This window comes from Eptatretus burgeri, chromosome 5 (assembly GCF_056783735.1).
Source record: "Eptatretus burgeri isolate ZD-2024b chromosome 5, Ebu_testis_v1, whole genome shotgun sequence".
NCBI classification, from domain to species: Eukaryota; Metazoa; Chordata; class Myxini; order Myxiniformes; family Myxinidae; genus Eptatretus; species Eptatretus burgeri.
In genome coordinates, this window is record NC_140965.1 from 118752997 (window position 1) to 118778998 (window position 26002).

The window sequence follows — 26002 nt, forward strand, 5'->3', positions numbered from 1 at the left end:
CCCTCCAGGTCTTCAAGACAGCTGTTCACCACTATCTCAGATCATCCACAATCCAAAACCATGATAATTTCTACCCTCATTCACCTACCCCAATCTCTCCTCCTTCCAAATTGTATCCATCTTGTCCACTCGATGCATTCTGCTTCTCATTCCTCCCAAACCCATTGTGTGTTCAAGTCTGCCTCTATCTTGGCCTTCAATTCTGCTGGTCTTTCCATCCTCTCTTTACTGTTCCTTTTATCCTGTTGCATCCTAATCTGTACACTGCACGATTACTCGTTCTTCTACAAGCCTCGACTCTGTATATATGTATTTTTTAAAATCTCCTGATTATTCACCTGATCTTCATACGATCTTAAATTTCTCATGATCTATCGTATCTCGCATAACCTGAAAAAGGTGCCACACTTTTCTGCACAGATTTTCAAAATTACACGTTTACTCTATCCATCCATCCATTGGGACCATACTCTGTGCAGAGCGTTGGTGCTGCTTTAGCAGTCTCCTTGGCTATTGGACACAATCCTGGATGGGTCGCCTCTCCGACACAGGATACCAGCAAGCTGGCACTCATTTTGCTGACCTCGGAAGGATGACAGGCAGAGTCAACCCCACCTGGTATTAATTCAACAGCTGAGTGAGATTTGAACTCAGGATCAAAGGATCCTAAGCCCACCACCCTAACCATAAAGCCAACACCAGATATGCACTTCTACTCGTTGGCATTCAATTCAACACAGGGCAGTCAGAAGCACAATGCATTAATTACACACCCTCACTGTGAACATGCTTCACCCATCAATATGTGATAACAACAGCTCGATCACAATGAGAAACGAATCATCTCGATTAGGTGCGATGCTGTTTTGGACAGGAAGGAGCATTCCAATTTATAACTGTCTGCACAGATGAAACGTATCCGCTTTAAAAGGCATCGCTTTTAAATTATATCAAAAAAGTATCCAGTTATGGTCTTCGATCTCAAAATGTCACGTGCAATTACTTTCATTTATGACCTGCAGTTGCCTGATGACGGCTAATAATGTCAAGTCAATACGTGTCCTAAAACGTGGAACAGGTGTCCTAAATACCTGCTCTGCTGCTCTTGCTCACCCTGTCTCAGTTCTATTCATTCTCCCATTTGCTCAAAGTCATCTTCCATCTGCTTGTAAATCAGAAAACATCACTGCCCTTCATAAAAAAGGTGCAAAAACTGATCCCTGCAAATACAGACCAATCAGCCTTCTCCTGAATCATCAGCAAGGTTATGGAATCGATCATCGCTTCAGACATCAAATCCTTCCTCTTCTCCAGTGACTTGATTTCCGATCATCAATTTGGTTTCAGACCAGGTCACTCTACCCTTGATATGCTGCTTCTGCTCTCCCAACAATGGATGGAGGTCCTCAATGCCAGACATTAAATCAGAGCCATATCCCATGACACATCATGTGCCTTTGACACAGTCTGGCACCCTGCACTACTCACCAAACTCTCTTCCTATGGTATCCAAGGCCATCTCCACTAATGGCTCACAGACTTACACTCCTGTCACAGCCAATGTGTGGCCCTTAATAAAGTTCTCTCATTCCCTCTTCCTGTCCAGGCTGGAGTTCCTCAAGGTAGCGTTCTGAGCCCTGTTATATTTCTGGTTTTCATCAATGATCTCTCTCACTCTGAGAAAAATCCTCTTTCTCTCTTTGCTGATGACTCCACCCTCTGCCATACCATCAGTCATCCATCAGACCGGCAAGCAGCCTTTTCACCCTCTGCAGATCTGGATAAAATCACAAACTGGTTCAACACGTAGAACATGTCTTTCAACCCTGACAAATCTCACACTCTCACGATGTCTCCCCAAAAGGAAAATCTGGAAAGCCCCCCCTAACTTTCTCAACAATCCTCATGAAGAAGTACATTCATTCAAGCTGCTGGGTCTCACCATCTGTCATGATCTTTCCTGGGAAAGCCACATTTCAAACTTCGCCTCCAAAGCCCGTTGCCGACTGGGAATCCTCTGTCATGCAAAGTCCTTCCTTGACCCACCTGAGCTCCTCAGTACATACAAACATTTTGCCCACAGCTTGATGGAGTACTGCTCCCCCCTCTGGGCTTGTGCTCCTGCCTCTCACCTTTCTCAGCTTCACGCTGTGGAAGCCAAGGCATTTAGGATCATTGGTATCTCCCACGATGAGGCTGAGTCTTTGGGTCTCCCACTCTCACCGCAGGGAGGTCAATGGTCTTTCTGTCTTCTCACATGTCCTCTCTGCCCCCCATCCTCACCCGCTCTGTCTGAGATATGTCTCCCCCCTTTATATTTCCACAGGGAGCTCAAGGTACACCAGCAAACCCCTTCTGGTAAAACTACCAAAGTCAAGAATCACTGCTCATCTTCACTCTTTCATTCCTCTGCCACTGAAGATAAAACAGGTTATGTTTTCACCCCTTTCTCTCTGTTTATCTGTCTGTTTGTTTGTGTACAGGATATCTCAAAAGTTGTGGATGGAACTGGATGAAATTTGGTGGACAGGTTCGGTGTGTGACAAGGACGAATGGGTTAGATTTTTGGTGAAGATCTAGATCCGGATCTGATATATTTTTAAGTGATTGTTCACCATTGAGAGATCGGGCCAAAAAGGGCATATAGCACGATATCTCAAAAAATATTGTGGATGGATTCGGATTAAAACTTTGTGGACATATTGTTGCAGACCGGGTATCGGCTGCGAGCACGACTGCAAGGTGGGGCAGTAGGGTCGTCTCTACCGAACACTCGGAATCTCGATCGTACCTTTCGGAAAACTCCGAAAGTACAGGTCCCTTACTGGACCATGAATCGTCAATAATTCTACCACGTGGTACAGGGTTATTTGCCAATCTTCAAAATACCTAGAGATTCACGTGGCGGGTTACCGAGTATTCACACCCTCGACGGCACCCGTACGAGTCGAGCCGTTAGCGTGCCCGACACGTGCGCAACCCGAGCGGACGGTTGCCGAAGTTCCATTGGTCCAAATGTACATTTACAGCAGCAACAGCCTTTATAATTCACCAACATGCGCCATGCTAAGCCAGTGGAAGAAACACAGCAACGAACTGATACATTTAACAAATGTATTTATTTATAATGGGGGAAAGGGGGGAGCACGCAAGAAGTAGAGTTATTACGACTAATGAGAAGAAATGCAAATCATGTACAAGGCACTTAACAGTTGCTGCTTAAAGACAGGCCCACACAGAGACACACACCCACAGAAACGGACCCCAATGATCTTTATTGAAGGCCTCCTTCTGAGGCGCCTTCTGAGGCGGCCTCCACTCTCATTGGCCGGCGTGATGTGAGAACATCGCCTTCTCAGGCGGCCTCCACTCTCATTGCCCGTTGTGACGTGAGAACATCACCTTCTGAGGTGGCCTCCACTCTCATTGGCTGGCGTGACGTGAGAACATCTCCTTCTGAGGCGGCCTCCACTCTCATTGGCTGGCGTGACGTGAGAACATCGCCTTCTGAAATGGCCTCCACTCTCATTGGCCGGCGTGTCATGAGAACATCGCATTCTGAGGCGGCCTTCACTCTCCTTGGCTGGCGTGACGTGAGAACATCACCTTCTGAGGCGACCTCCACTCTCAATGGCCGGCGTGTCGTGAGAAAATCACCTTCTGAGGCGGCCTCCACTCTCATTGGCCGGCGTGTCATGAGAAAATCACCTTCTGAGGCGGCCTCCACTCTCAATGGCCGACGTGTCGTGAGAACATCGCATTCTGAGGCGGCCTCCACTCTCATTGGCCGGCGTGACGTGAGAACATCGCCTTCTGAGGCGGCCTCCACTCTCATTGGCTGGCGTGACGTGAGAACATCGCCTTCTGAGGCGGCCTCCACTCTCATTGGCCGGCGTGACGTGAGAACATCGCCTTCTGAGGCGGCCTCCACTCTCATTGGCTGGCGTGACGTGAGAACATCGCCTTCTGAGGCGGCCTCCACTCTCATTGGCTGGCATGACGTGAGAACATCGCCTTCTGAGGCGGCCTCCACTCTCATTGGCCGGCGTGTCGTGAGAACATCGCCTTCTGAGGCGGCCTCCACTCTCATTGGCCGGCGTGTCGTGAGAACATCACCTTCTGAGGCGGCCTCCACTCTTATTGGCCGGCGTGTTGTGGGAAGACCAAACTTTATGGCCTGATTGGACAAGGGGCATGCTCCTGCCTTCCTGGGCAGAGTCTCGATCTAAGTTGATGGAAATCTCCACCCACGTCCGTGGTCGAACGCACATAGGCAATGGCGTCCGTGTGAGGAAACGAGGTGAAGGTGGGGGTGATGCAAACGAATAACCGCAGCGCACACACGTAGTTCCCGTTAGACACAGGTAGGGGGCCGCAACTATAACCACACACTTTCCGATAAAACTGTTCTATAGGGACCCTGGTGCGATTGATTCCTGATTCGTAACAATATTGGGTGTGTGACAAGGAATAAATGCTTCAATTTTGGTGAAGATCTGGATCCGGATCCGCCTACGAGAATTTTTTTAAGTGATTCTTCATCATTGAGAGATGGGGCTCACAAATGATATATAGCGCTATGTCTCAAAAAGTTTTGGGCCAGCTATGTTCTCGTGGATCAGGCATTACAGGGCGGAGGTATGTGCTCTACCGAGTGCCCTTCTAGCTCTTCTTTTTCCCCGCCTTTGGAGCAAACTCCCATACTCTCTTCAATCCCACTCTTCCCTCCAGGTCTTCAAAAGAGCTATTCACCAACATCTCTTGTCTTCCCCCATCCAAAACCACAATATTTTCTACTTCTCTAATCCACCCCAAACCCACCTCTTATTAAATACTTCTTGAATAAATAAAAGTCCCCTTGCATCTATCAGCATGACCGTGCAACTTGCTGCATCGGCGTTTTTCTATCAGCAATTGTTTTGAGGACAACGATGTTGACCATCCACATTGGTCGGCCCAGGTCCCAAACTTTAACCCAATCAAATCCCTCTGGGACACCTTGGAGTATCATGCCCTCGGGCCAATCAATAGATCACAATTGACAACTGAACTTACATTTGCTCTGAAGGAGAAATGGTACAATATGATGCCAGATTCCTGCCAAAATTTCGTAGAAAGTGTGAACAACATGGTTAACCGATGACAAATCAAATAAAATTCTGAATCAGTCAAAACCTGCACATTCATTTACTGTCACAATCGTTTTGGTAATTCGGTGCATATCGCATTTGCACTGCTGGAAGTATACTCACCGACACATGTGTGCCCATCCATGGCAAGCACCCTACCGTGCTCACATTCACAGCGGAATGAGCCGTGCAGATTGATGCAGATGTCAGCACAGCTCCCAATACCATTTTCACATTCGTTAATATCTGTTGGCAACAGAAACCTTTCTTACAGCTCAACAAGTAAAACAAAAAAGACGTGAAATGTCACAGCCTCCATTGTTTTAGTAATTTTGCTCTGTGGAGTTAAAGGACCAGCCCATATTTATGTACAAGTGAAATGGCTGTCAGTCTACCAGTCGGCATTCTTTGATCAGATCACAAAACAAAGTGAGGTGCAAGTGTTTGCCATCATGTACTGTACTTGTGCCAAGTTTGAACAAAATTGAACCAAGCATGTCTGAGAAATGGTTGGAGACATTTTTGTGTAACAAAATGGCCACCAGTCAGCCATCTTGGATCAGATCTCCAAAAAAAACATGACGTGCATATATATATATATATATATATATATATATATATATATATATATATATATATATATATATATATATATATACATAAATATATATGTCAAAATTCATGATGTGGGTGCCAAGTTTGAACATCAGTAAATGGTCAAGGACGTGTCCGTGAAATGGTTGGTCAAGGACGTGTTCGATACCGGAGTTTTGTGGGGGTTTTTTTTTTTTACAACTAAATGGCCGCCAGATGGCCATCTTGGATCTTATATCAAAAAATATTGACGAGCATATGTATACCATCATATGTTGTCTTTGTGCTAAGTATGAATAAAATCAGTCCATACATGTCCGATATATGGTTGTGGATGTACACACGCATGCATGGACATGAAAACTGAGACCAAATCCATAAGCCCCCATCCTTTTTAGGGTAAATAAACCCAAAATCTGGATAGGTGACTCCATTTGATGTTTAACTGATGTTGACCATGTAATATTTGCCTATTTCAAAAAATTGCTGGGATGAAGCCTCTGGATTGGAAATGACGCTTTGGCGGAGGACTTGGAGATTGGGGGAGTGCTCGTCATGCTCCACATATTTTGGTTTACCTGCCAATCGCACCAAATGCCTTTTGATTGATTGGTTTGCATTAGCGGGACCAATCGTCTGAGCGGCAGATGGATGGTTGTTCTTTGCGGATTATGCGGTTTTACCGTGCGAGACATAATCCACAGCGATTCTCACCATAACAGTCAGGAGGTGCATCTTATGTGTGCGTACACACAAAAACACACACACGCACAGGCACACGCACGCACGCACACGCACACACACACACACACACACACACACACACACACACACACACACACACACACACACACACACACACATCATGACCCCATACCAAATCGGTGGTGGATACTTTGAGACCTGGGAGGACTCTGCTCCACCTTCTGAAACCTGTATGTGGAGATAACCAACGATGCACGTGTGTGTGTGTGTGTGTGTGTGTGTGTGTGTGTGTGTGTGTGTGTGTGTTACAAACAAAAGCTCTGTGCAAATATGAGTGGCCAGGTAAATTGTAGAGCTGTGACGTTGTCTGGATTGCACAAACGTGATCAAGGGTTCCACCATGTGGCAAAAGGCAAAACAACATCACAAATGCAAAAACATTCCTCTGCTTTTAAGTTTCTCTGTTTTGCATTCCCATTTGAACATATTCCTCTTCCTCTTCAATTCCCAAGTTCAAATCCCACAAATCCTATATTCTATGGTCATATAGTAATTCTCTGCTTCATAAAAGTACACTGATGGTTCATCATGCATTTTCTCTTTACGTGATTCCTGTGACCATTGCAAGTATGTAGGTATGTGTGAATGTATATAAAAACATAAACATCTATACACACACACACACACACACACACACACACACACACACACACACACACACACACACACACACACACACACACACACACACACACACACACACACACACACACACACACACACACACACACACACTTGCTGGTGCCAACATGCTGGTATCCTGTGTCGGAGTGGTGACCTGTCAAGGATTGTGTCCAATAGCCAAGGAAACTGCTTTGGCAGGACCAACGCTCTGCACAGAGTATGGTCCCAATAGATGGATGGATAAATATGTATACACACACACACACACACACACACACACACACACACACACACACACACACACACACACACACACTAATATGTATTACTTCGGCACTGAAAGCTTCACACAAATAACAGTTGGTGGTGCAGATGCTTTGTGACGTCATGTTGAATATTTTTTTCTTGCTGAATAAGAATTGCTTGTCCAAACCTTGACAATTTCACCTTACATCCATGAATGCATCTCGAATAAGCAACACATAAATAAATTAAGACAATCAACCATCCATACCCATGCAGGTGCTTGCATCCCCTGCCAACTGCATTCCAGCAGGGCAGTGGCAACTCCGGCCCCGCACCGGGCAGCTATCACCACGACAAGGCACGCTCGGACTGCAAGGCTGATGGTAATCTGTAAGTGCAGATGAGGGATGGGGACGTACATGTTGGAATTTACGGTACCGCTGTCTCCCCCCAAGCTTAACGGTGAGGGTGGTGAGCTTGGGATTCTCGGGTCCTGAGTTCAAATCCTGCTCTGCTGTTGAATTAATACCAAGTGGGGTTGACTCAGCCAATCATCCTTCTGAGGTTGACAAAATGAATGTCAGCATTCTGGTATCCTGTGTCGAAGTGGTGACCCATCCAGGATTGTGCCCAATAGACCAGGAGACTGCTTCAGCTGGACCAACGCTCTGCACAGAGTATGGTCCCAATGGATTTGGATTTTTGGATTGCCTCCCCTCCCCCCCATACATTCTGGCACATACACCAATCCCTCCCTCTTGCTCTTCATGACCATAACAGCCACGACATTACGAGTTGTTTCCACCCATATGTGAGAAGTGTGTACAAATATCAGGAACTGCACTGTTGGGTACTCCTTCCCAATGATACCATAAAAAAGCAACTGCTGTTTTAGGGCACAGTTTGTTAACTTTTTTTCTTTATTGTTTTCCTTTGACAATTGGCCCATTACTGTTGAGCAAACAGATGGCACGTTTTGAATGTGGCAAGGCATTTGGCAACACCATGCCAAAGACACCCGGGATACATAAAACGATAGATCTCGGACCTTGAGCATCAAATTTGGCTGAACCAAAAAAAAAAAAAAGGAGAGAAGCCAATTCTAGGGTGGCCCATAACCCGGGGGTTATCATGAGTAATTGAAAACTCAACCTGCCAACCCCATGAAGCACTTATGGTTTCAATACACGACCCTTTGAATATCACACTCATTCCTCTGCGGTCACCCGACTCAGCAACATGAAAAAAGATCTCTGAGGTTAAAACTGAAAATAAATAACACATTCCTTTCTCTGAAAGTATGGGAATACAAATCGAATTGGCCTGTTCAAATTCCCATGTGAACACCTGCCTCATGGTGGAGGGAAATCGAGGTTCAAAACTAATTTTCCACTTACTGTACGTCCTGCTCAATATTGTCTTCCATTCCGATCAGGTGTAGCGTAGTCTGTGTTACAAAGCATTGATTCTGCTTTCTTGACCAGGGTTATACTGTGTGGTTTGTCATCCCTCTCCAGCAGTAGTTAAGGCAGGAATTTTTTTAATTTGTTCAGGGTACTAGCGATGGCTCACCTACTGTTTACGACGGACACCGTGGTCCATCTTTAACTTCCAACAACTCATGATAGCAGATGGGACACCCAATTTAACGTCCATCTGAGGGACAGCACACACATTGGTGAATCACCCTGCCTGTGAAACACCGAGATGACAGCTTAGAGCTGGGTCGGAATTTTTCATTGATCGAGGATATGACAGAACACAATCCTGGACGGGTCACCACTCCAACACAGGATACCAGCAAGTTGGCGCTCATTTTGTCAACCTTAGAAGGATGATAGGCTGAGTCAACCTCACCTGGTATTAATTCAACAGCCAAGGGGGATTTGAACTCAGGATCCTCGGATCCCAAGCCCACCACCCTAACCTTCAAGCCAACACCAGGCATACGTCTCTATAATCATATCATATATCTGATCCATTTCATTATGTGTCCATGGAAGTTTCTGGAAGTTTGCATTATTGGTCAGCCTTCAGTGTCACCATTGATAAACTGACATTGACTTACGGCCACAGTAGGTCTGAAAGCACACGGACGGACGTGGAAGGCGGTACACGTAAAAGCCTTCAGCACACATCTTCACAGCAACACGAGCCTCCCACCTGCAGCAGTTCTCACGAAAGGCCGCACACGCAGGCAGTTCGATCACCCCATCAGAAACTCGAGGGTGGCTGCCGTTGAGCCAGATCGGTGCATGTGTGCCGCAGTGAGTCGGCTCGACGCAGAACGTGGGCATGACGTCGCCCGCGAGACCCACAAAGCGGTACCATTCACCACCCATGTCGCGGTCACAAGCCGGGGTGCCGTAGCTGTCGTTGATGGCGAACTCCGTGTTGCGCCATTCCTCGTTCAGGCTGATGTACGATGAACATGGCTCAAGCTCGGGTGGCATGTCACGATCTGTCATGAAAGGAATACAGGCTGACATTTCCACAGCACAACAAAAGGGTGTTTTTGGGGATACTTGAAACAACTCTTTCCCCTTGTAAGGAATTTTGGGATGCGGCATCATGGAGCATATGTTGTATACTATTCAAGACTATGGCAGAGTACCCACCCCATGGTGGATAGAGTTTGCACATTACTTGCTGAAAAAAAGACTGTATAGATGTTTGTGTGGTGTGTGTCAAAAAGGTTATAGATGGTCTAAACTCCAAAGGGTCGTATGGTATAAAGGGTACGTTCCAAAAGAAGTTCGGGTCGAATTAATCAAAAGGATCTGAAGGGTCTAATCTCTAAAGGATGTAAATGTCTTCAGGTTCGAAAAGCATTTAAAGGATATAAAGTGTCTAAAAAGGTCTAAGTTGTTCAAGGGGTCTAAAAAGGGGTCTAAAGGCTATAAAAGGTCGAAAGGGTGAAGGAGTCTAAAGGTGTTTAAAGTGTCAAAAGGGTCTTCAAGGTAAAAGGAATCTGAGGGGTCTGAAGGGTCTTAGGGGTCTTCAGGTTCTAAATATATATATATATATATATATATATATATATATATATATATATATATATGTATGTATATACATGGTATAGGCTCATTGAAGAGCAAAGAAACAGAACAGACCAGGACACAACATAACAAAGGGAACAGCAGGAGAAAGGGGGACCACAAATAGAAGGGCAGTAGGAGAAGGTAGATGGAGACAGACAAACAAGGGATGTAGGTGACGATGAGGGTAAGGGGAGAATGCAAGGGGTGGACAAGCATAGTTTTGGGAGGGGTGGAGGTGATTGAACGGGTATGGAAAAGACAATGATTGTGGATTGGCGATGACTTGAGATGGTGGTGAATCTTGAAGACCGGGAGAGAAGAATGAACTCGAACAGTGTGTTGAAGGTGCTTCCACGGGCAGGGAAAGAGAGGATTAAATGAGTGGAGGTGAGCAGTGGTTCTGGATTTAGGCAGTTATACGAGGAGGGGGTTGATGGTGGACCAGGTGCTTGTGAAAAAAGGGTTCTGGTGACATAGCATCCAGCGGTACACGTTGGCTACGAGAATGGTAGAAATTGGTTGACCTTGGATTCCATTGGTAGACAGTTAGGAGAGCAAGGCGGGATGCCAGATTGCATTGAAATCTCGAGATATGTCGAGAAATGCCTGGAATCTCATGCCTGATATTGAGGGCCTCTATTCATTGTTGTGAGAGTAGAATCAGCATTTTCAAGGAAGAGTAACCAGGTCTGAATCTGAATTGATGATCTGAGATGAGGCTGTTGGAGAAAAAGAATGATTTTATGTCAACTGCGATGATAGATTCCATGACCTTGCTGATGATTGCGAGTCAGCTAATTTGTCTGAAGTTAAGAGGATCCATTTTTGAACCTTTTTATGTAATGTTGTGATGGGGGCTGATTTCATACTGGATGGAAGATTACCTCGGGTAGACGACAGGGTGAAAAGGGCAGAGAGAGGAAGTGTAAGACCAGCAGAGCTATTTTTAGGACATGTGAGCTGATGCCGTCCGGTCCAGTTGCAGAGTCAGAGTCAGAGTCGAAGGTCGCTACAAACATTCCCACCTTCTCTAGTGCAAAAGACAGAATCCAGAAGCAGTTTAGGTACAACTGGGAAGGGTGGGAACACAGAACTGAGGTATTCGGTCTTCTCACGAGCGGAGTCGGCTGTGGTTCCATTTGAAGTGAGAGAAGGAATGGAAGGGGAGAATACACAAGAGACGGACTTGACAAGGTGCCACCAGGTTTTAGAGGAAGGGGACAAGTTTGAAAGTTCATTCTTGAGGTTGGACAGATGTTGTTTTCTGGCTGTCCTGAGGGTAGACACACACTTGTTGTGGGCTTTGTGGAATGATTTTCGGTTGTCTTTGGTTGGATTTTTCTTCCAGGAGGAAAATTCAAGTTGTTTTAAAGCAGCAGCCTCACCACAGGATTCAGACTACCAAGAGCGGGCGAATGCGTCAGATAACTGAAGATGAGATGGGATGAATATGAACAGAAGAGAGCGCGGGTTTCTATGGAAGAATTCCCAGGCTGAATTCATAGTAGGGGCGGTAGATCAGTGACACAAAATACACCAGAATACCCAGATTGTCGTTTATTGACGAGTTGGTCCTGTTCAGAATTCATCTCAAATGTTAACTTACCGTTCCAGTCGAAGTACAGATGATCATCTCGATCAAACTTATTATGACCCAGGCTTTTGCAGAAGGAGTTGGTTTTGCATGTGATGAGAGCAGATGACCTCATTTGACAAGCACCCTCAGCAATCGATCTTGCTCTTGCAAACTTGCGAGAAGATACTTTCCTCTTTAGCATTACTGTGAAGCAAGACAAATATGTGCTGAACACTGAACTAGCAGGAACGTGGACATCATTGGTGCATGTGGATGACTGGGCTTTGTTTTCACTTTGATTTGGCCACCAAACCTTACAAGGGTTTTAGAAACGAGCCCTTTGGTATGCCTCCCAAGAAGCTGACGCTGACGGCTGGCAAGAAGGCCGACCAGAAGAACAAGCGCATTAAGCATTTGGGCTTCACGCCCGACATTCACGCATCGGATAAAGATAAAGCATACACTTCTGGAAATAAGTCGGCGTTCATTATGGGCCTGAAAGAGGATGACTCTATGCTGTGCAAGGCGGATTGTGGAAGACAGCTGGAGAGCGAAGACGATGCGATGCAGTGTGAAGGTTGTGGCCAATGAGGAGGCCACATGTTTGGCGGGCCTGAAGGTGTTTGAAAATTCTCGTGTAGTCTTCTGCTGCCCAAGCTGTTGCAAGGCCAATTTTTTGTCCTCTAACCTCAAAGCAGTGGTGTTGCAAAACAAGGTAGTGCTTGAGGAACTGCAGAGGCAAATCAAAATGCTGACAGAGGCAGTGACTGGGGCCTTTCCTCCTCTGCATGGGCAACTGTCGGCCCTGATGCATGCTCAGTCAACTGCGCAGTGTTCTCAAGAATATGGCCGGCATATTACTGTTCCGATTGAGCCTGGGGAAGTCCCACCGTTGACTAGTGATGGCCATAACTTCACCTTTGACTTCAACTCATTCATGTTACAGATGAGAAAAATGGTCTACCATGCCATATTGGAGCAGAAGTTGATTGAGGAGAAGGCTTCGCACGTCGTTATTAGTAAGTCTTCCCGAGCCCGAGAATAATGGTGGTAATTTTGAGTTGGCAATTGCTCACGCGGTGTGTTCTGAGGTTGGTTTGGTCTTGGATGGGCTGGCGGCGAATCGACATAGCATCCAGCGGTACAATAGGGACAGATCTGCACGGCCCAGGAACGTTACGGTAGAGTGCGGTACCTGTGAGGCGCGCGACCAGTTCATTGATGTATTCCGATGCAAACGGCTCAAAATCGACGGCCTCCCTGCTCATGTCTTCTGTTGACGCGATTTGCTCCCCTGGGAACTCGCTCTGGATCAGGAACTCAGGCAACAGTGTGAGGATCGAAATGCAGGTAAAAGCACCCAATGATTCGTTGTACGAGACCTGGCGATTATAGATGAGCTACCACCTAAAGCGAGTCACTGGGTTGGACAGGCCGACAGGTCGGGGCAGTCTAACCAGCCCAATGCCGGCTCTTCTTCCAACTCCAATTATTTTCACAGTACTAACTCTTGCTTCTATCCAGGGCATGCTGCTGAGCTTTTTGGGCAGAATTCTCATTAAACACGTTGGAATTGGTAACAGCATGACTGATCAATTCACAAAGTTTAGAGAATAAGCAATTTGAGTTGCGATTTGAGATTGCTAATCGGAAAACACAATTTTTGTCAAAACTGAGACATGGCTTAAGTAGTGTATCTTGACTTATTTATTGAACCAGATAACTCGTATGTTTTGTATGGGAATGAGGGAATGATTGAGCAAATAGACAGGGGGGGGGGGGTTGATGCTTGTGGTTTTTAATGACGTGCCATCTCAACAATTCGACAAGTTAAGCACGAGTCACATTTGCTCTATGGCTAGGATACGGCGGCCGTACCCCCCTGAATTGCCAGAAACGTGCGGCGGCCGCAGAGTTTCTGAGGTGGCCTCAGGGTGGCCCTACGCCATATGGCTATCTTTTACAGGCCGTAGGGGTCTCCGTGGAATTAAAGCACGGAGTTATAACATTTTTTATTTCTCAGTTGGCCGTAGCAATTCGACAAGCCGTAGCCATGACGTAGATGTGTTCCACGTCGACCGTACGTAGGGCGAACGGTGGGCTTGCGTTATTCGTGTGTTTTACATAGGCTCTTCTCAATGAAAAATGAATTTTGCCAACCCCTAAAAAATTACGGTGGCCGCACAATTTCCACGATCACCTTAGGGCCCCCTGCACTCGCTCTGCGGGCACCTTGAGGCTACCTTGCGTCTGCCTTGAAAATTATATGGCCGCCGCAGGGACGCCCTAAGGTCACCGTGCGACATCAAATCAAAGACCGCACGGCACCCCCATGTTTTCGGTCTCCACAATTTCTAAATACCCCGTGCGGTTAACCAAAAAATAAAAACATATGTGACTGCTACATTGTGTGACCGTGGAAATACTGTGGCCACCGTATAATTGCGAGTGGCTGTAGATTTTTTAGACCCTACGGCCGCCGAGCCAAATGTGACTGAAGCATTCATCTCAAACGAAGCATTTCAAGCAATTCCAATTAAACTCTTTCAAGGAAACAAGTCCTTGACTGTTATATTTGGTTATCAACCACCAATTTATCGTGAATGTGATGTTTTCGAATTATGGGAAGATTATTTTGACTCATTAAATATAAACGAACAACCCGCACTTAATTAAGGAAGATTTTAATTTTCCAAATATTAATTTAGACTAAAATGAAGTAGTTGGGAAGGGGCATGAATTTGATTTCTTAAAATTTTCTGTCTTAAACTCACTGGTTTGAAGCAGATAATTAAAAGTTCAACTCGTGGGAATAATTTACCTGATTTGGTCTTCGAATCCCACAATTGATTAATTGGAAACTACGAGATATTGCCATCCTTTTTGGCAGAGATAATTTTCAAATCGAGTGCACGTTTGATATGGTTTTTGTGAAACGAGAAGAAAAGCTGTAAATTAGAAATTATTGAAGAGGTGATTATCATGCTATGAAGAAATGCTTGGAGCAGTGTAGTTGGCCCAATCTATTTGCAGACAGTATAAATATTGAGGACATGTACAGTGTACACCACTTTTGTTCAAACAATGCATATGTTAATCGATAATTTTGTGCCCAACTTTAAAAAGAATGTTAAAAAATGTCCACACAGCATTATAACTCTGAAGAGAAGACAATGTAGGTTGCACAAAAATGATAAGCATTCTGGAAATACAGTTGAGGGAGATGCTTATCGTGCGATGATCAAAATTATTCAGAGAAAATAAAAGAGAATACAATAGGACACTTGAAAACAAAGTACTGGAAGCTAACAAAGATCGGAATTTTTGGGCGTTTGTAAAAATAAAATAAAAAATGACGACTGCGAGTTTGAAAATTTTTCAAAAATGAGGATAAATTATTAATTAAAGATGGGGATAAAGCCATCTGTCTTTTATACCAATAAATGTCAGTGTGTGTGTGTGTGTGTGTGTGTGTGTGTGTGTGTGTGTGTGTGTGTGTGTGTGTGTGTGTGTGTGTGTGTCAGTGTGTCTCCAACACAACTACAAAACATGAAACCGAACAGCCTGAAACTTTACATACAAACTAAGAAAACTCCAAGGAAGTGCATGACTGGAATTTCAATGTTTGGGTTAATCAACACACCCATTTTGAAGATCATTAACGTCCTTATTTAATTATATCCTTCATCAGGCGATCCTCGGCCACCACGCTCTGGGGTCTTAAGGCGTTTCGTGGGTAACCTCGCTGGGGTTTGAAGCCGCCATGTGTTTTTTTGGCCTGCTCAACCACGCCTTGACTTGGAACAGGCTACAATGATAAAGCTTTTTTTTTTTCACTTTCTTCACTCATATTATCGAATGCCTGTTCATCATAGCTACAAATCTTTAGGTACATTGCTCTGCTTATAAATGCCCGGAGACGCCAGCGTTCATAGCTTTATTTCACTTTGGCCTATGAATAACCAATATAATCTCTTAAACTAAGCAAAATTACAAAATTTACGCTCCAGATTTGAAAGCAACAGCAGTTCCGACGCCTAAAAAACTGTTGACTTGTCCAATTCGGACATAGTTTGGAGATTCGGACATCGTTATCACTTGCCAACCATTCAATTGGCATGCTTGCTTGAGTGCTCAAGTCACTTGTGGAGCACCCCACAATGGACGGTGGTGCAGTTCCTGTCCCGAACGGGATGGACTGTCGGCAGTTGCTGCAAGAGCGTGTTCTGAAAATGTGTTTCGCTACAGCGCAGATTTAATTCAACAACAACCAGATGGGCATTGTTCCCTCATCCTCTATCTTCACAGGATAGGGCGTCACACCACAGGGTTGTGTGACCGGTGTAATGTTCCCGAGGATTTGGTTCATGTTTTCTCTCTTTACCCTCAGCACGATAAGCCGAGATCACATCCACTGCATTCTGTTGGTGTCATTGGGATCATGTGGTCAGGGCCACCAGATGCATTTTGCCATCTGACTCAGAAGCACCCCCGGTTCTGTCGACCATTTCAAAAATTCAAAAAAGATACTTAGTTCGCAATATAGCCTCCAGTATCCAAATCCGAGGGGTTTAGGTGCATGGCGTATATAGAGCCCAGCGGCTCTGAAATCACCAATAAACCCCCAAAAAGAAAGAACAACCAGGCCACAGAATTTTGAGCAAATCGTTCACTCACTGCGGACGTTTTTGCAGTACCACATCAATCAAAGCGAGAGGTTCGTGCTCGGTCATCCTGAGCGAGCGGTTCGTGCTCGGTCATCGTGAGCGAGCGGTTCGTGCTCGGTCATCGTGAGCGAGCGGTTCGTGCTCGGTCATCGTGAGCGAGCGGTTCGTGCTCGGTCATCGTGAGCGAGCGGTTCGTGCTCGGTCATCGTGAGCGAGCGGTTCGTGCTCGGTCATCGTGAGCGAGCGGTTCGTGCTCGGTCATCGTGAGCGAGCGGTTCGTGCTCGGTCATCGTAAGTGAGCGGTTCGTGCTCCGTCATCGTAAGCGAACGGTTCGTGCTCGGTCATCGTAAGCGAGCAGTTCGTGCTCCGTCATCGTGAGCGAGCGGTTCGTGCTCGGTCATCCTGAGCGAGCGGTTCGTGCTCGGTCATCGTAAGTGAGCGGTTCATGCTCCGTCATCGTGAGCGAGCAGTTCGTGCTCGGTCATCGTAAGCGAGCGGTTCGTGCTCGGTCATCCTGAGCGAGCGGTTCGTGCTCGGTCATCCTGAGCGAGCGGTTCATGCTCCATCATCGTAAGCGAGCGGTTCGTGCTCCGTCATCGTGAGCGAGCGGTTCGTGCTCCGTCATCCTGAGCGAGCGGTTCGTGCTCGGTCATCCTGAGCGAGCGGTTCGTGCTCGGTCATCCTGAGCGAGCGGTTCATGCTCGGTCATCCTGAGCGAGCGGTTCGTTCTCCGTCATCGTGTGCGAGCGGTTCGTGCTCCGTCATCGTGAGCGAGCGGTTCGTGCTCGGTCATCGTAAGCAAGCGGTTCGTGCTCCATCATCGTAAGCGAGCGGTTCGTGCTCGGTCATCGTAAGCGAGCGGTTCGTGCTCGGTCATCCTGAGCGAGCGGTTCGTGCTCGGTCATCCTGAGCGAGCGGTTCGTGCTCGGTCATCCTGAGCGAGCGGTTCGTGCTCGGTCATCCTGAGCGAGCGGTTCATGCTCCGTCATCGTGAGCGAGCGGTTCGTGCTCCGTCATCGTGTGCGAGCGGTTCGTGCTCCGTCATCGTGTGCGAGCGGTTCGTGCTCCGTCATCGTGTGCGAGCGGTTCGTGCTCCGTCATCGTGTGCGAGCGGTTCGTGCTCCGTCATCGTGTGCGAGCGGTTCGTGCTCCGTCATCGTGTGCGAGCGGTTCGTGCTCGGTCATCGTAAGCGAGCGGTTCATGCTCGGTCATCCTGAGCGAGCGGTTCATGCTCCGTCATCTTGAGCGAGCGGTTCGTGCTCGGTCATTGTAAGCGAGCGGTTCGTGCTCGGTCATCGTAAGCGAGCGGTTCATGCTCCGTCATCTGTGATTTCTGTGATTTCATTTTATCTAATGTTTGAATCGGTCTCCAATAAGGTAAGTGTCACATGATGATGAAGATTATCATCGTACAAAAGCGAGAATCTGTCAGTCCGTCCATTCGTCTATCCACAAACACTTGCAACTTCTCTGAAACGACACATACGATTTCGATGAAATTTTCCCACCACCTTCATTACCCTGTGATGTACCAAAGTCTGTTCAAACCATTTTTAAACATCGGGGTCAAAGGGGATCTACGGGTGGTGGGGTGGTGTCGGTTGCCCCCCAATATATGTATTTGCTTTCTTCTCCAAAACCACACACACAATTTTGATGAAACTTGACCACAACCTTTATCATCCGTGATGTACCAAAGTTTGTTCACAGTAATAAAACAAAAATCCATTGGTATTTACTGTCTTCTCCGTTATATATTTTGTGAATCATCCATGCCTACCAGTGGTTTCCTGGTTTTCCTATCCAGCCGCTACCAGGTGAGCGCCCAGGTGTATTGCCACTATGTTTGTATGTTTCAATGCTTATCCATAGAATAGGATTATGAATGTATAAAGTTAGTTTTCCTGCTAAGATTCACAGCAAACTTCTCACATGCATGTAGGTATTTAAAGTGCAATAAGAAAGTGATATTTTGATGTTTCAATATCAATAATGTCGTTTTTTTTAATTGCTGATTTATTTGATTTTATTTTCAAAGACAGGGGCAGGGTCTTGTTCACAATGCTTGAGGAAATGAAGAGTCAATTGCAGCAACACGCAATAATGCTGCAGCCTGCGTTGGCGAGACAGAGACCAGAAGACGGTGACTTGTTTCAGGAAATGGAAAAGTTTAGGTTCCCCATAAAAACAACGTGGACGAGCTTGAAAGAGTGCAGGATTCGTTCACAGACTTGTCAACTGAAAAGGTCCAGGTCGGTGTTGCCAGAATCAAATCCTTTGAGCAGTTTGTTTTGGATCGATTGGATAATGATTCTAACATACGAGGACATTCTCTCCAACTGGGGCCGCCTTTCTCTTTGTTAGCAAGTTCGTCGGTGTTTGCAGACATATTGATTTCGGTGAAATGAGGAACCGTTTGTAGAGGTGTGGAGTGCAGTCTCGATGTGAAGAGTTAGAAATGTTGACATGACATGGATTCATATTTTGAATATCTTGTGGATCACGCATCTCCATACTTTCGGAAGAGTCACTCCGGATGAAGTGGTGAGATGAATAATAATTATCCATCTAATGAGTAACTAGTTGGCAAAGATCTTTAACTGGATGGGGTGAGAGATGAAGAGGTCTTTCTCGATCCTTGCTTTTCGGATAAGAGTCGTCAAAGGGAAAAATTGTTCATTTTTATTTATATATTATTAACTTGAGCCGAAGCTTAAAATTTACTAACATGAGATGTTCATCTAACTTGTACTGCACCTTCCGTCCATGTGAAAACATCGAGTTGTATTTCAAAAGTTAAATAATCGAGCCTCCTATTCACATAAGCATCGTTTCAAAGGAAATCCGCTTCATGTTGGGGGGGTCACATGTATATACTAATTCATAAAATTAGTCGTGACGAGGGGCAAATTAATTAATCATGGCCGCAGTATTTCCACGGTCACACAATGTAGCAGTCACATATGTTTTTTATTTTTCGGGTAGCCGCATGGAGTATTTATAAATCGTGGTGACCGGAAACGTGGGGGTGCCTTACTGTCTTTGACTTGATGTCGCACGGTGACCTTAGGGCGTCGCTGCGGCGGCAATAGAATTTTCAAGGCAGACGCAAGGTGCCTGCAAGCCGACCGCAGGGGGGCCCTAAGGCGAACATGCGGCCAGACGGACGGTAACGAGTGGGTATATATACCAGTTCTCTTTTTTACTGAAATAAAAATATACCAGTATATATATATATATATATATATATATATATATATATATATATATATATATATATATATATATAACTGAATATACTATAACTATAATATACCGTGGTGCCCCCAGAATCCGAACGCCCCATTGTTTGAACAAATTGGAATCCGAACAATTTTTTCGAGAAAATTTTGCGCTAAAAACCTAATAGATTAAAAAAAAAACCGAACACAACGTGGCGTTCATGTTTGTTCACGCGTCTCCCCCACCTGTTCGAGCCGCATCTTCGCCCTTTGTTCATTCAGTTCGTCGGTGGAAGTACTCAGTCACATTTGCTCTACGGCGAGGATAAGGCGGTCGTACGCCCTCTGAATTGACAGAAACGTGCGGCGGCCACAGAGAAACTGAGGTGGCCTCAGGGAGGCCCTACGCCGTATGCCTATATTTTACAGGCCGTATGGTTGCCGTGGAATTATAACGCGGAGTTAGAACTTTTTTCATTTCTACGTTCGCCGTAGAAATTCGACAAGCCGAAACAAAAGAACTGGTAAAAAAATAAAAAAAATAAAAAAAATTAACCCATTCATTACCGTCCGTCTGGCCGCACGTTCGGCTTAGGGGCCCCTGCGGTCACCTTGCGGGCACCTTGCGTCTGCCTTGAAAATTCTATGGCCGCGCAGGAACGCCCTAAGGTCACCGTGCGACATCAAATCAAAGACCGTAAGGCACCCCCACGTTTTCGGTTTCCACAATTTATAAATACCCCGTGCGTCTACCCGAAAAATAAAAACATATGTGACTGCTACATTATGTGACCGTGGAAATACTGCGGCCGCTTTGTAATTGCTAGTGGCCGCAGATTTTGTAGACCCTCCGGCTGCCGAGCCAAATCTGTCTTAGGCCTCACCTCATGTTTTCACCTTCATTTGTGATGTTTGTTTTTTTAATCATCTTGTGTTTTAATTAATAACAAAAAAAGCAATCCGATCACTTGGTGTGACGGACTGTCGGGCAAGGATTGAATTTCACAGCAAAACCAGTTGTAATTTGGAATATCCATGATTACGTCAGCCTGATGCGTTTGATGAAAGTGATTGTGGTTCTGGGGGCATCATGTTTGATGAGCTGCCCTGGGGGCAGCACTCTCGCAGAGTGCGCGAGCGATCGGAACCCAGGCCGGAGCTCGGGCCTGTGTGGACCTTTGGATGTGGTGATTGTACCAGTTTACATACAATACACTGCCACCGAAGGTCATTTACTCATCTTATTTTACCTTAAACATGGGGAATTTCAGTTTAAAGTGTCTTGAAAGTGGGTTTTCTTTGGGTCCACGAACGGTTAATTCACTCCATTATTTCTTATTGGGAAAATATTTTTGGAAGCCGAACTTTTTGCAATCCAAACAGCCTCCTGGAATGAATTACATTGGGATTCTGGGGGCACCACGGTATAGGCAAACACCTATACTCCGATCTCTAGCATTAGCGCACGGTGGACGCACGGTCGACACAGACTGCCACGGAGGCCGTACGTAGGTGCACAACGGGCGTAGGGGAACCGTGCGTCGACCCTGCGTTGCCCGCACATAATCACACAGACTGCAAGGCCACCGTACGGCAACCATGGAAATAGTGCGGCCGCCGTAATTTTTTGGGGGTTGGGAAAATTCATTTTTCATTGAGAAGAGCTTACGGCAGCCGCACGAATAGCGCAAGCCCACCGTACGCCCTACGTACGGTCGACGTGGAACACATATACGTCATAGCTTGGCTTGTAGAATTGCTACGGCGAACGTAGAAATGAAAAAAGTTCTAACTCCGCGCTATAATTCCACGGCGCCCCTACGGCCTGTAAAATATAGCCAAATGGCATAGGGCTTCCCTGAGGCCACCTCAGTTTCTCTGCGGCCACCGCACATTTCTGTCAATTCAGAGGGCGTACGGCCGCCGTATCCTCGCCGAAGAGCAAATGTCACCTTGGCCTAAGTCATCAATATTGCCTGCACATGATCACAGCCTGGTTTTGTTAAATGACGAGATATACTCGTGCAGATCACATTTCAGGCATTTGAGTTGCACTCTAATTCATCCGTATCTGATCCACTGATAAAGCTTCGTTGCTGCCACAATGAACCATTCAAAAGTCACGTGATCGGTGTTGGTGATATGGTAACAATGGTCATTATTATGGCCTACTTGTGCTCTTTGCAATGATGACAATGTGTATTCCGTGTTATTGCCTCCGAGCTATTCTCCTATTCGGAAACATGAGGTGCAGTCTTTGCTGTCAATGACAAATCCCATAAATAACTAGAAGGGCACTCGGTCCAGCACATACTTCCTCCCTGTAATGCCTGATCCACGAGACCAGATCTGGCACAATACCTTTTTGAGATATCGTGCAACATATCGTTTTTTGAGCCCGATCTCTCAATGGTGAAGAATCACTGAAAAATTATAGTAGTCGTCTCCGGATCCAGATCTTCACCAGAATTGAATCAATTCTTCCCCGTCGCACACCCAACCTGTCCACCAAGTTTCATCCGAATCCGTTCACAGCTTTTTGAGATATCATGCTATATATCATTTTTTGAGCCCGATCTCTCAATGGTGAAGAATCACTGAAAAATTTTAGTAGTCAGATGCCTATCCGGATCTTCACTAAAATCTCATCAGTTCGTCCTTGTCACACACCGAACCAGTCCACCAAATTTCATCTGGATCCGTCTGCAACTATTTGACATATCTTGTACACAAACAGACAAACAGACGGAAAGGAGTGAAAACATAACCTCCTTTACCTTAGGTGGTGGAGGTAATGAACTCGGCAAAACAGGAAGATATTGTTGCAGTTAACACTGAAAACCAAAATAATAACCTACAGGTAGATTCCATGCATTGGGACCATACTCTGTGGATAGCGTTGGTGCTGCCTCAGCAGCCTCCTTGGCTATTGGGCACAATCCTCGACAGGTCACCACTCCAACACAGTATAACAGCAAGCTCGTACTCATTTTGCCGACCTCGGAAGGATGACAGACCAAGTTAACCCCACCTGGTATTAGTTTAACAGCTGAGCAGGATTTGAACTCAGGACCCTATGATCCCAAGACCACCACCCTAACCATTAAGCCAACACCAGGCATACAGGTAGATTGTTTAAAATAAACAAAGAAAATGTCAGTTGAGAAAGTATGGAAAATGAGATTATCATTGATGTCTCTGTAAAAATGATGCGAGACACAAATGGAGGATTGAAAATTCATCGGTTATGGATAAATGGCCTTGGCCTGGTCCTTGGCTTGCCTGGCAGATTGACAGGGCGATGGAAAGTGTTCAGTTCATCCAATCCGAGTCTGCTTTAGCTTCCGTCACAAAGAGCATCCCACTGAGACAGTCATCCGAATGGTGTGATTCCACTATAACAAGATAGATGTCGTGAGGAATCATATTTAAAAATTGTCAAAAATAATAATGATAATAATAATATTTAAATATTTAATAACCTGACATACTGATGGTTTATGTACGTCAAAATCCTTTCATGTGCAATCACCAGTTGTTGTTGAAATGGACCAGACAGGAATTTAATACAAGAGTAAATCATAAATTGTTCATCGATTATAATCTACTGCCACGGTGATATATTAATACTACGACTACTACCACTACTACTATAACAATTAATCCCACGTGCTTGTGGGATCAGCTTTGGCCCAAGTCTTTGACGAACTGGCTGGCCAGGCGTGATGTTTGACTGGAGCTGATTTCAACAGAAATTTGAAATTTCTCCACTCAACATTTCAAATGAACAACTCATTAATCTGATGCACCCATAAAACAGGTGTCCAGGTGCATGGTTATAAACTTAGTAGCTGTGCTATCTGGCATTGCCTGGTGCTGTTCTCATCCTGTTGGCATTTTGAAGAATTCAAATTTTTTTTTCTATTTTTTTTTTGTGGGGGGCGTCGGGGAGGGGGGGGGTTAAAAGACTCCCCAACACCCACGAAGGAATGTGGTTGGGGATCATTTGGTATTACCTTTCACACAGCTATTAAGGTTTGTGGCATGAACGATAGAGCGATTTTAAAAGAAAATCCAAATTTTTTTGATTTTTCCAAAATTTTCAAAAAACATTTCTCACCAAAAACACTCCTCGGCACTCACTGATGAATCTCTGAAATTTTGATAAAGATCATTTTCGCCATCTCTGAGAAAAATGGCGACACACGGACAGACAGACAGCAGACATCTCTCTTTTCGTATATATTTCAGAATATCACAATAGGATGCGTCAATGATCATTGTTTTTATGGCCCCAACAGAATCAAGATAAAGACCAATTACTGCACCGTAGTCCAAAGAAGGAAGCCGACACCATGATGGAGACTCGCAACTCATAAAGGGTTCTATTCTCAAGGACACTCAGTGGAAACTTCTGCATCATTTGTTGAGTAGCAATATGTCCAGGATTAATTCTAGTATCAGAAACATTCATGAGCCATCATGAAGGCCCCTACACTTGGTCAATAGTGCCATCTCAAGCACCCCCACAGACTCCTTAACATGTTTCTTTTTATACAAAATTGAGGCTCATGGAAGAGCAGGGATGGAGGGTAAAGGGTAATGGATTTAACAGTGGGGTAATGGGACAAATGAATGCAACAAGAGGATGAATGAACAGGATGAGGTGAACAAAATGGAGGGGTATAAGCTGCATGCCCTCCAAAAAAACAGGAAGATCCTCAAGATTTCACAAATGTTGATCTTTGTTATGAACATAATCCCAAGAAACCTCTTTTTGGGACCTTTTTGTTGCAATGACAACAAACCAATTTTAGCATAAATACTTCGTATAATACAATGGAAGTGCAAAATGACTTAAAATTACCCTCATTCATAATTTCCATAAAAACTACAATGCAACTCAATAATCAGGAAAACAAGTGGAATTTTACAACAAAAAGGCTATTTTATCACAATAATTTTGTTTTTCCACTTGAGCACACAATTTAGAGTGAACAAGCAATAATATTAAATTGATAAAGTCTGTTGTGAAAGGATGTGTGTGATGTACCTGTAAGATCACCGAATGGTGGACTCACCTTGCACATGGTTGCTAGTGGGCCACGCCACTCCGACAACAACCAACCACGCAACAACCAGGACAAACATTTCCATGGATTCAGCACAGATCATGCAACCTCATCACTTGCCTAAGAGAGGGAATATGTCGGTGACGGGCTTTTGTAAGCTCCCCATTATCAGCCATTAGTGGACGATGGATGGGTATTTTTTCCACCAGGCCGGTGGAAGGGATGTGCAAACCAGCTGCGGATGCATGAGAATGTGTGTCACAGTGGGAGTTGCTTCCTCCAGAGATAGACTAATCTGCTTTCCTGTCTTCCTTTAGGCCCAGAATAGGCATTCGTGACGCAGAATGTGGTCCTCTAAACGTCCACTTCATTTATCTGTGACTTCACAATTTCAAAACTTTTGTCAAGTTTCGATAAATACGATTTGGATTGGAAAGGAAGGAAGGATAAAAGGCCGGAGATCTTTTTATTTTGAACGATTGGGGGTGGGGACAGTGCGTGTACAGCACATATTCTCCCATCTTCCAACCCTGAACTTCATCCTTCCCTCAGTTCAAAACGTAAATTGTGGAGTAAATTTGCTAACTTCATAATTTCATCAAATTTGTTTACCTCTATAAAATATATATATATATATATATATATATATATATATATATATATATATATATATATATATATATATACATATATATATATATATATATATACATATATATATATATATATATACATATATATATATATATATATATATATATATATATATATATATATACATATATATATATACATATATATATATACATATATATATATATATATATATATATACATATATATATATATTTGTATATATATATATATATATATATATATATATACATACACACACATGTACATTCAGGGTGAGATATTTATATCTAACACATTTGCAATCTTTCTACAGCGGATCTTGGCAAAACTAATTATTGTTTTCTTTGTTTTACAGATAACAATTGAAAGTTGTTTTTTTTTTTTAAAGATGGAGCACTTCAAATGCAATGAGATTTTTTAAAATTTAAC

General features: G+C 44.7%; 1 protein-coding gene across 1 annotated transcript in view; it reads right to left on the reverse strand.

The window, feature by feature from the left end:
- Positions 1 to 25113, reverse strand: part of OIT3 (oncoprotein induced transcript 3) — a 78100-nt gene extending 52987 nt beyond the window's left edge. The window contains exons 1-4 of the mRNA XM_085883489.1: positions 24947 to 25113; positions 9427 to 9819; positions 7627 to 7746; positions 5253 to 5375 (exon numbers count right to left, since the gene is read on the reverse strand). Coding sequence (XP_085739615.1) covers positions 5253 to 5375; positions 7627 to 7746; positions 9427 to 9819; positions 24947 to 25040 — 730 coding nt within the window. The 5' untranslated portion in view covers positions 25041 to 25113. The remainder of the gene's footprint in view (positions 1 to 5252; positions 5376 to 7626; positions 7747 to 9426; positions 9820 to 24946) is intronic.
- Between the last annotated feature and the right edge of the window lie 889 nt (positions 25114 to 26002).